General features: G+C 35.3%; 1 protein-coding gene across 1 annotated transcript; it reads left to right on the forward strand.

Annotated features, from left to right (window-relative positions):
* The first annotated feature begins 311 nt into the window (after positions 1–311).
* On the forward strand, positions 312–878 carry LOC138337356 (uncharacterized). The gene has a single exon (XM_069287266.1). It carries the CDS (start codon positions 312–314, stop codon positions 876–878), a length of 567 nt encoding a protein of 188 aa, XP_069143367.1.
* Positions 879–12,043: the final 11,165 nt, after the last annotated feature.

Below are 12,043 nucleotides of genomic sequence, written 5' to 3' on the forward strand. Positions count from 1 at the left end.
TGTTGAACTTACCAGAGGGAAATAAAGGCTTTCTAGTGTATTGTGATGCTTCCCTAGTGGGCTTGGGATGTGTCCCATGCAACACGGCAATGTGATTTCTTATGCTTCTAGGCAACTAAAAATTTTTGAGAAGAATTACCCAACTGATGATCTTTAATTACCTGTTGTATTTTTTGCCTTGAAAATATGGAGGCATTATTTATTGTGCATCTTGATGTGTTTATTGACCATATAAGTCTTCAATTTTTTCTATGCAAAAGGAGATGAACCTTTGAAAGAGAAGATGGTTAGAATTGTTGAAGGATTATGACATGAGTTTCCTTTATCACCACGGCAAAGCCAATCTGGTTGCAGATGCTTTAAGTCGAACGACTATGGGTAGTGTATCTTGTGTGGAGGAAGAGAAGGAACAACTTGTGGAAAATGTTCATAGGTTGGATCACTTTGGTGTGCGGTTATTGGTTTCTCCAAATGGTGGTTTCGTTGTGCATTATAACTCCGACTCATCATTAGTGGTGGAGGTGAAATCTAAGCAATACCTTGAACATCTATTGATGCAGTTGAAGGAATCAGTACTTAATAAGCTCAAATATTCATTCTCCCAAGAGGGGGGTGGTCTTCTTAGTTACCAAGGGAGATTATGTGTACCCGATATTGAGGATTTTAGAAAACAGATTCAGAAAGAAACCCATGGTTCTCGCTACTCGATATATTTGGGTGCCACAAAAATGTATCATGACCTTAGAGAGGTCTATTGGTTCGATGATTTAAAGAAGGACATAGCAGAGTTTGTTCATAAGTGTCAAAACTTCCAACAAGTTAAAAATGAGAATCTCCAAACGGGTGGGTTAACCCAAATCATGGATGTTCCTACATAAAAATGGGAAGCCATAAATACGGACTTTGTTATTGGGTTTCCTCTAACCCAAAACCAAAATTATTCTACATGGGTTATTGTGTATAGTTTGATGAAATCATCCCATTTTATTCATGATAAGTCCACTTACACGGCTAAAGACTATGCAAGAACCTACATTAAAGAGATTCTGAGTCTTCTTGGGATTCCTTTGTCATCAATTACATATAGAGGTTCCTAATTAACTAGTCATCTTTGGAAGGCTTTTCAAAAGTGTATAGGTACTCATGTGAAACTTAGTAATGCTTTTTATTCTCAGACGGATGGTCAAGCAGAACTTACCATCCATACCCTTTAGGAAATGTTAAGAGCTTGTCTCATGGTACCTTTTGAAGCCTTTATGGTAGAAGTTGTGGATATCCGGTTAGAAGGTTAGATGTTGGTGAGTCCTCACTTATTGGAAAAGAGATTATCTATGAAGCTATAGTGATGGTTCGAATCATAAGGGATAGATTGAAGACAACATATAGTCAGCAAAAGTTTTATGCCGACAATTGAAGAAGAGATCTTGAGTTTTAAATAGGTTATCATGTCTCATTGAAAATTTTACCTATGAATGGGGTGATCATATTCTGTAGAAAAGGGAAGTTAAGTCCTTGGTATGTTGGTCCCTATGAGGTTTTCCAACGAATTGGAAAGGTTGCCTATGAGTTTGAAACTACCTAGTGAAGTGGCTTTTGTTCATTCAGTGTTTCATGATTTTATGCTCAAGAAATGCATAGGCGACCCACTACCCATTGTGGCTATAGAATGTTTAGGTGTGGATGAGAACCTTCCCTATGAAGAGGTTCCACTATCGATCCTAGATCGCCAAGTCAAGAAGTTCAGAAACAAGGAGGTCGCTTATTTAAAAATTATATGGAGGAAACATTTAGTTGAGGATGCAAAATGTGAGTCTGAAGCTGACATGAAGTACCACTACCCTAATATCTTTACTCCTTAAGGTTATATATTCATCTTGATTGAAAAAGTAATGCATGATCATGCAATCGATTTGTTTTCTAAATATGTTGTGTTTGGTAAAAGTTATACAAACTAGAGTTTTAAGAAAATGCCTTCATACTCTATTCTTTAACTTTATTGAAACATGTATGCATATGTTTTCTTGAGATTTTGTTGTTTTGTTGCTGTCCTGAGAAGATGATAACAAGGTGACTCTTTTATGCATTTTGAGCTTGTGATAAGGTTGAGAAGGAACTTCCTTACTATGTGTTATGAATACGGAGCTCTGATATGTTGTGTATCATGAATTGATTGTTATGTGTAATGTTATGGTATGTGTTTTAAGGACATGTGATATACTCTTATGAGCTTTGACTCGTTTTTTTTTTATGTTATTGACTGGTTGTTCTGATAATATTAAGTTTATTCCTACCCTGTTAAAGATTTTACTGTCATTCAGGGACGAATGTTCCTATGGGGGGGGGGGAATAATGTAACACTCTTGAAATGCCATGACATAGACTAGATCATAATCCATAAAATAATTTTCAAATTTATTCCATACCTATATTAATGTAATAAACTCATTTGAAAAAGGTTAGAGCCAAAACGACTGAAAAACTTCTTGACGTCCGGAAACTAGCTAATTTGAACTAGTTGACATCCAAAAGTTGTAAATTTACCTTGGATAGATAGTATGTTGTAGAAAGGATCCAAATGTCAATTAACGACACCCCAAGGACCACCATAAGGCTCCTTGGGGAGGACCCCAACATGGGTAGGAAGGCTGCCAAAGCAGCCTGTGCGAACGAGATTGGGACTTGAAGTGTGCGACGCGAGCTGGACATGAGGTGTTGTGCCCCAAAATTTGAGAGGGAGCCTTGCGATGGCAGTCTGACACGCACCTCACTTCTTCAAATCAAAATTTAATAAAAATGATGGTATTTGGCCAAGCGATGCGCAGCTACTTCCCACAAAGTCGTATTTTTAGTAATTTAACTTCATAAAAAGACTCTTTTTAGTGGAGGGTCTTATAGGTAATTCATAGGACCACTATATATTGATATTAGGTCAGTTTTAGACCACTTTTAATGTCCCAAATAAGATCAAACGAAATTTCTTTCATCTCTCTCAAGAAAGCTCTCTTTTCCAAACTCCATCAATGATCAAGAAGAGCTTATGGAAGAAGACGAAGACCTCAAGCTTTTTGAACAATATAGGTGGATTCTTCAACTATAATGTATTAGTATTTCACTCTTGGGATTCCTTTCCCCAAGAGGTCCTTTCAAGATATGTTTTCAAGAACTTCAAACAATAGGGTTTTTACTCCACAAAACTAACTTTCTTCATAACCATAGATTTATGATTTTCATTGAAAATTAAGTGTTTTCCCTGTTCTATTTCACACAAATTGATAAGTATGTTGTTAGTATGTTTGAATTTCCTGTGGACCATGTTCTTACCTATATGATGGTTTTGTTTGTTTGTCTCTACCACTTGATAATATGAAAACGTAGGAATTGAAACAAAGACTGGCATAAACTCCTAAATGACCCTTACCCTTTACCCTATATCATGCATTGATATTGTAAATTATTTTCAGAGTTTTTATGTATTGTTATATTGAGTATTTTACTATGTTATGGTTATTAATGTTGTATGTTAAACATAAGTTCTTTAATAATTTCCTTGGACGAAAGAGGTAAGTCTCTAAAGTTGTGTCTACCATGTTTATGTTAGGCTATAAACCATGATAATATGTTGATAAATTATGTTTGATGTTTCTATGTTGATATGCTTGTCTATGAACATGTTATTTGTGAAATCATGAAACGAGCACGGTAGATGCAAGTTATTATATTCTCTTTTATGCTTTACACGAAATGACTATGTTATATGAATCTCACATACAAAGGGTTATGATGAAAGTAATTTCTCATCTACTCATAAAGAAATAATGATCATGTTAATAAGGAGTTAGTCTCCTATGACCTATGATAAGTTTATGATAAACTACAACTTAAAAATTTTTCAAGAAAGAGACATAAAATATAAACCGATGAACTAGATTTGAGAGGTGTCCCTTCCCTAGTTAGAAAGTAGGTTCACAATAACTCTCATGAGATTGAGGATGCCATGTTATGTGGAACTATGGTTCTCTAATACATATCCTATTTCTTGAACTATGTTGCAATCATAGGATACTAGCTAGTGGATCCACCTAGAAAGCTATGTCATGTTAGGTTCTTGTTTTCTCGGTTGACCACCTTCTTTCGGTGTGGGATTTTATGAAACCGGATTCTATGTTTAGCATATATGATCTATGTCGGATAAGATGAATGTTGCCTCTTGTAAAATTAAAGACAAGTAAATGAACATTGACTAGGGTGACTTGAGGAGTCCACTTAGTATAAGTAAGGGTATGAGACTCTACCTAGACATTGCACAAGTTTACTCTAAGGGAAGTCCTAGGAGATTTTTCTTATGTAATATAATAACATGAATGATATATGTTCATGATATATGATATTACTCTTATATGAGGTTAGTCATTATGACGAAAATGTTATTAGGTTATATTGTTAAATGAAGTGATGACTACTGATGTTACAAGTTATATGAAGCAAAGCTTTACTTATGGTCTCCTATCTTATGTACTTGGTTGTGTGGGGTAATGGGGCTTCACATGACTATTGGAGTTGTAGATTGGGGGTGGAATCATTTGTAAGTGTTTTGTATTATATGTTACACGATCAATTGAATATGAAAAGATAATACTACTTTATTAAAATATGTCTTTGCTTACGATCATGCTTAATGTTTATAGAATACTTCACTTGTATATGTTATATGGTATAAGAAATGAAGATTGTCATATGACTTAGAGTGTTTTCTAACGATATGATAAATGATCCTTTTTCATGCATGTCCTTAAATGTTATGTGCATATACCCATACTTACAACTTGTGGCATACTAACCCCATCACATTATATTACTACAACTGTAGGTTCCGGCCATTAAAGTTAAGTAGGTCGATTTTAAGAAGCTTGGAACTCTTTCTCCATGTCTTGGTTTGTCCTCATGTTCGGGGATGCTATATTTCATATGCTAGTTTACGCAGATTTTTAGTAGTATTAAGAATACACTATTTATATTACGTTCTATAGATTCGTTTGTATTAAGGATTATAGGGCATATTAACTATATATATTGACTAAGTCCATATTTGCACTCTTTAGAATATGTGAGAAAATTTCATAGAATATCGTATGACTTATGAATGATAAGTATGAAGTCTAAGTACAGTTCATGTACAATGTAAAAGTTTTAATTTACCGCAATTTTTACTGGTCACATCTTATGACGAATGCTAAGGGATTGTTTGAGTCCTATGAGAGGACGACGACGCCGGTCTCATCTAGGGTATACTTTACCTGTGTGAAACTCAATGAGAGGGAAACCCACTAATTTTTAGTGAAGAACACGTCCAAGCCATCCCTTCTTGCCCTCCCTGAGTCATAGCTCCCAAGGTGAGTATAGCAAAAAGGGAGGTAGTCTTGAGGGTTTCTTTGGTGGGTATTGAAGGAGGAATATGCGTACTTCCTTCATGTCTCACCTTAGTGAGTCTTATCATGGGAAACTCTTACAGAAATGATGCTTACCTCTTCATTGGCCATTAAAAGTTCACTTCTTTGGAGTCATTGTAGTTCACTGTAAAGGTCAATGTGCTTCACTATAATTTTGGAAAGGTTAATGTAATTTGCTTCCTTTGGTTTAATATTTCGGGATTCCTTATGTAAGAGTTAACTGATGATTCATATGTTGTTTTACTTCTAAATTTTTTAATTTTTTAAGCATTTGGCATGAAATTATATTTTTACTAAAATGTCACTTTTTGCATATTTTTTCATATGCCTTATAAGTACATTGTTTTTTACTAACCCCATACATTTATATAATATCTAATTATAGGTTTTGGAAGAAAGGGTGAAGTCTAGAAGGTAAAGCTTGGGAAAGTTCTATTAAAACAAAGTGTGTCCTAATATAACCGAGGGCATATTTCCTATATTCTTATTCTCTTTATGTTATGAATTATTATGTATCTCTTTAAAATCTAAAGGGTCGTGTCCCTAAGTTAATTACGTCGTGTCTTTATGTTTGGCTTGTGACGATGAGACTTTCTACGTATTTATAAAGAATTCCATTTTATATAATCGGCATGAAAAGTTTTAATTCCGCACTACTATTCATGTCTAATGTAATGAATGGTAGTTAAAAGGCTTGTACAAAACTCCAAAGGGTAAAGTACACCTTGCCACAAAACGAGAGGTCTCCCTAAATTGTAGGGGGAACTTTCGGCTCGTGATAGAACCCCCGTACATTCTATGAGTCCAAAGTTGAGGAAGACCCCCGAGAGTTCATTCATGAAACCTATAAGATACTCTACTGTATGGGGTTGACCAATAGCGAGAAACTCTACTAATACACTTACCAACTCAAATATATGGCCCAAACTTTGTATGTTCAATGGAGATAAAGTAGGGCTTTAAGAGGTGACCGCTGACATGGGAGATTTTTAAGAAGGCCTTTCTTGATTGGTTCTTTCCTAGGGAGAAGAGGTAATCCAAGGTTGAGAAATTCATCAACCTTCACCAAGGTGGTATGAGTGTACTTGAATAATCTTTCAAATTCACAAAATGGTCAAAGTATGGTCCATTTTTTGCTTCCGATCTTAGAAATGAAAAGAGTTGCTTTGTGATGGGAGTGTCAGATATCTTGAAATAGGAATTTCATTTGGCTATGCTACATGACAATATCAACATTTTTCTCGTCCAATTATTCATGCTCAACAAGTGGAAGAGAAAAGGGCTAAGAGAATGAGTACATTTTGGAAGAGGGAAAAGTCTTTTGATGGTGGTTCTTCCAAGAGTAGACTTGATATCAAAGACAAGCCTATGTTTAAGAAGAGGTCTTCAAATAACATTCCTACAAAATTTACCAAGGCTCGTGAAGATAGGGTATCTATCGCTAAGTCTCAAAAGGGAAGAGGTACTAGATCACAAGTGAAGAAGCCAACTTGTGAAAAGTTTCGCAAGAAACATTATGGTGATTTCGTTGTTGGGACGGACAATGGATTTGGGTGTGGCAATGTTTCCACAAGGTTAGAGATTTTATAAATGTGAAGCGGCAAGACAAACGTAGTGGGCAAGATCATGCTAGTGGTTCTAATATAGATCCTCCAAAGAAGAATCACTTTTATGCACTTCGCTCAAGGGGTGAACAAGAGACTTCTCACTATGTGGTGAACGGTTTGTATCATGTTTTCTTTCTATATGTATATGCTTTGCTTGATTCGGGCACTGCATTTTCATTTTTTCTCCCTTTATAAATAAAAGTTTGATATTTTGCCTTATATTCTAGGTGAACCTTTCATGGTAACTACCCCAGTTTGTTAGTCAATGATTGCCAATAAAGTATATAGAAATTGTCCTATAATGTTTCCCAATAGAGTTACCAATATTGAATTAGTAGAAATTGATATGGTATATGCATGATTGCTTTAATTCAATTTATTCTAGAACTAGAATTGTAAACTTTAAATTTCCAAATGAACCTGTTTTAGAGTTGAAGGTGGGATATTCAATTTCTAGGGGTCATAACATTTGTACTTTGAATGCTATAGATGATATCTAAAGGATGTCTATATTACATTGTAAGGGTCTAAGATTTAGACTCTGAAAATCTTCTCATTGAGTTAATCCCTGTAGTAAAAGAAATTCCAGAGGTCTTTCCTAATGATCTGCCCAGAATCCCTTCTAAACATGATTTTATTTTGGTATTCAATTACTACAAAATACAAACCCAATTATGATTCCTCCTTATCGGATGGCTTTGGATGAATTGAAAGAGTTGAAGTCTCAACTAAAAGATTTTCTAGTCAAAGGTTTAATTAGATCTTCTATTTATTCATGGGGTTATATGGTTTTGTATATAAAGAAGAAGTATGGGTCCCTTAGAATGTGCATAGATGATGTCCAACTCAGTAAAGTCACTATTAATAACAAGTATCCTCTCCCTCTGATTGACGACTTGTGTGATCAACTCCATGGGACAAACTACACTTCTAAGATTTACTTGAGATCGAAGTGTCACCAACATAGGGTGAGAGGTGAGGACATACAAAAAATACAAATTTCGGACTACATACAATCACTATGAGTGCTTTGTTATGACATTTGGTCTCACTAATACCCCGCCGACATTTATGGATATAATGAATAGGGTATTTTGAAGTTACTTACATTTATTTATCATTGTATTAATGGGCACATCTTTGTATATTTGAAAAATGAGGGTTAATACATGGCCATTTAAAGGTGGTGTTACAAGTGCTTAAGAAAAATCAATTAATTGACAAGTAAATCAAATGTTACTTTTGGTTGTGGTAGTTGGAATTTCATTGTCATATCATCCCTAGAGATGGAGTTGAGGTTCATCCAAGGAAAACCTAGGCGGTCAAGAATTTGCCTAGACATTGACTCCTACTGACATTAGGACTTCTCGGGTCTAGCTGTCTATAAAGCAGGTTTGTGGATGGTTTTGCGTTCATTATTTCGGCTTTGAATAATTTTACCAAAAATTTTATGAGATTTGAGGGGTTGCAGGCTTGTGAAAGAAACATCCAAATCTGGAAAAATAAGCTTACTTCCGCTCTGGAGTTGAGTTTAATGGAGGGTACGAAGTGCTTCATTATTTTGTGATACATCCCGAGTGGGTGAAGGGTGTGTGCTTATGCAAAATGGGATGTAGTAGCTTATGCCTGTAGACAACTTAAGGTGCATGAGAGATATTATCCAAGTCGTGATCTTGAGTTTGCGGTTGTGGTATTTTCAATGGGGTCAATGTTGATGTGTATACCGGCCAAAAAATCCTTCAATATGTGTTTACTCAAGCGGAGTTAAATCTCCAACGAAGAAGGTATTTAGAATAGTTTAAGAATTATGACATGAGTGTTCGTTACCACCTCGACAAGGCCAATGTTATTTCGAATGATCAACATCTTATGACCATGGGTAGTGTATCTCATATACAGGAATCCAAGAAAGACGTAGTTAAAGTTGTTCATAGGTTGGCTAGATAAACTTTTTGATTGAAAGATTCTTCAAATGGTGATTTTATGGTTCATCATAACTCCGAGTCATCTTTCCTTGTTGAGGTGAAGTCCAAAAAAGACCTTGATCAAACATTGATGATTTAAAGAAATCGATTCTAGCAAAGCTTAATGAGTCATTCACTTTAGGGGAGATGGTATCTTTAGGTATCAAGGAAGGTTGTGTGTAGCCAATGGAGATAATTTGAGGGACCAGATTCCTAAGGAAGAACATGGGTCCCGTTACTCCATTCATCTCCATTGTACAAAGATGTATCATGACCTTAGCGAATTGTTTTGGTGGGAATCTTAATGAAGGACATAATGGAATTTGTTGGAGAATGTCCAAATTGCCAACAAGTGAAAGACGAACAATCAAAGTCGTGTGGTTTACTTCAAGAAATTCAAATTCAAACATGGAAATGTGGTAGGTTTGCCTCGGACACAAAAACACCATGACTCCATATGATTGGTTGTGGATAGGTTGAGAAAATCCGTTCATTTTATTCTCGTCCAGTATACTTATTGGAGGAGAAATATGCAAGGATCTTCATACATAAGATTTTGTATCACCATGGTATTCCATTATCAAGTTTATCATATAGTTGTGCAGAATTCACATATGGGTTTTGGAGGTTATTCAAAAAAATATTGGGTACAAAGGTGAAGTTAAGAACTATTTTTCATCCCCAAAAGAATGGTAAAATGGACTTTACTATTCAAACCATTGACGATATTCGTAGAGCTTTTATAATTGATTTCAAGGGAAATTGGAATAAGCACTTGCCTTATGTTGTCTTTGATCACAACAATAGCTACCATTCATTTATATATATTGCTCCTCATGAAGCCTTATATGGTAGGAGATGTGGATATCCTATTGGATGTGTTGAAGTGGCTGAGTCTTCACTTTCTGGTCAAAAATTTATTTAAAAGACTTTGGAGAATGTTCATATCATAAGGAATCACTTGAAAACAGCCTATAGCCGGCGAAAGCCTTATGACGACCATAGGAGAAGGGAATTACAGTTTGAAGAAGGTGATAAAGTGTATCTAAAATTTTTGCATATGAACATGTTGTGATTGATATATTTCTCATTTGTCTTCTTACTCGTGATCTTTCGAGGTTTGCTTTGCTAGCTTCCGCATTTACACCTGCTTATTTTCTATCCTAACAAGTGGTATCAGAGCCACATTCAATGAAGGAGTGAGGTTAATTGGTTTGATAATCGATGATTGAACCAGGTTAGAAAGATGTGTTCATCTTGGTTGTGTAGTTCTAGCAGTAACCTTTTTGACAGTAATGAAGATTTTGTTGGAGAAATTGTTTCAGAGAGGTTTTCTGTGTTGAGACATAAATTTTGCAAAGGAGAATATGGAGAGGAGAAGCAAGTTGTTGAAGATTAAGTGAAGAAGGTGGACAAATTTATTTTGTCAGAAATTCAGGTCAAGGGGGACATTTTTTTGGTTTTATTTACCCTGATTTCTTACCATAAATAGGTTTTCCTTTTAGGAAAAGGTTTTGGATTGACTAATCCTTTTTCTGGTAGGAAAAGCTTTAGGACTCTGTAAATAGAGGAATGTTCATTCTAACTTAATCAACATTAACAGTGTAGTCTGAAGGGCTTTGAGAGTTTTGGTAAGGGGGAGAATTTATGGGTCACAAGCTTGATACGTTATCTCTTGGGTGAACCTCCCATGTATTCCGAGTGAATTGGTTGATGTTGTTTCCCTCTGTATTTTGTACTCTCATATTTATAGTGGATAGCTCATCTCCTCTGTGGACGTAGGTCGATTGACCGAACCACGTTAAATCTCTGTGTCTTTTGGCATATTTCTCGTTGTCTTCTTACTTGTGGTCTTTCAAGGTTTTCTTTCTAGCTTCTGCATTTACACCTGCTTATTTTCGGTCCTAGCAAGTGGTATCAGAGCCAGATTCAATGATGGAGTCAGGTTTAGTGGTTCGATAATCAATGATTGAACCAGGTTAGAAAGAGGTGTTCATCTTGGCGGGTGTAGTTCTAGCCGCAACCATGTTGACAGTAATGAAGATTTTGTTGGAGAAATTGTTTCAGAGAGGTTCTTTGTGTTGAGACATAAATTTTGCAAAGGAGATTATGGAGAGGAGAAGCAAGTTTTTGAAGATTAAGTGAAGAAGGTGGACAAATTTATTTTGTCAGAAATTCAGGCAAAAGGGGGAGATTTGTTGTGTTTTATTTGTCCTGATTTCTTACCATAAATAGGTTTTCCTTTTAGGGAAATGGTTTAGATTGACTAATCCCTTTTCTGGTAAGAAAAGGTTTAGGACTCTATAAATAGAGGCATGTTTCTTCTAACTTAATCAACATTCACAATGTAGTCTTAAGGGCTTGAGAGTTTTGGTTGGGGGAGAATTTATCGGTCATAAACTTGATACGTTATCACTTCTGTGAACCTTCCATGTATTCCGAGTGAATCGGTTGATGTTGTTTCTCTCTGTATTTTGTACTCTAATATTTATAGTAGATTGCTCATCTGCTTGGTGGATGTAGGTCTATTGACCAAACCACGTTAAATTGTATCTTTTGATATATTTCTCGTTTTACTTCTTACTCGTGATCTTTCGAGGTTTGCTATGCTAGCTTCCACATTTACACATGCTTATTTTCAATCTTAACAAGATCATGAAAGAAACTTATAACCTATTCTATATGGCACGACAAAAGAGTGATAATGAAACTTAAACTCTATTGTCCTATAGCCTCTCACTTATAGATGCGTGGTGACTTAAACCAATGAAAAGGATTCTGCTAGACATATCTTTAATAAGAATTTGGCTTACTAAAAGACTAATTCACAACGTTACTCTTTGATAAAAATAATTTCTTGACGTGATATTATACCCATAATAAATGTCATCCCCAAGTCGATACACGACGTAATCGACCTTTTGGAGGTCTTGTACAAACCCTTTGACTACATTTATTGCATATATATATATATATATATATATATATATATATATATATATATATATATATATATATATGAAAG

Source organism: Solanum lycopersicum, chromosome 7 (genome assembly GCF_036512215.1).
Source record: "Solanum lycopersicum chromosome 7, SLM_r2.1".
Classification (NCBI taxonomy): domain Eukaryota; kingdom Viridiplantae; phylum Streptophyta; class Magnoliopsida; order Solanales; family Solanaceae; genus Solanum; species Solanum lycopersicum.

Coding starts and splice junctions, on each gene's coding strand:
- LOC138337356 (XM_069287266.1), top strand. CDS start 312: ATGAGTTTCCTTTATCACCACGGCAAAGCCAATCTGGTTGCAGATGCT.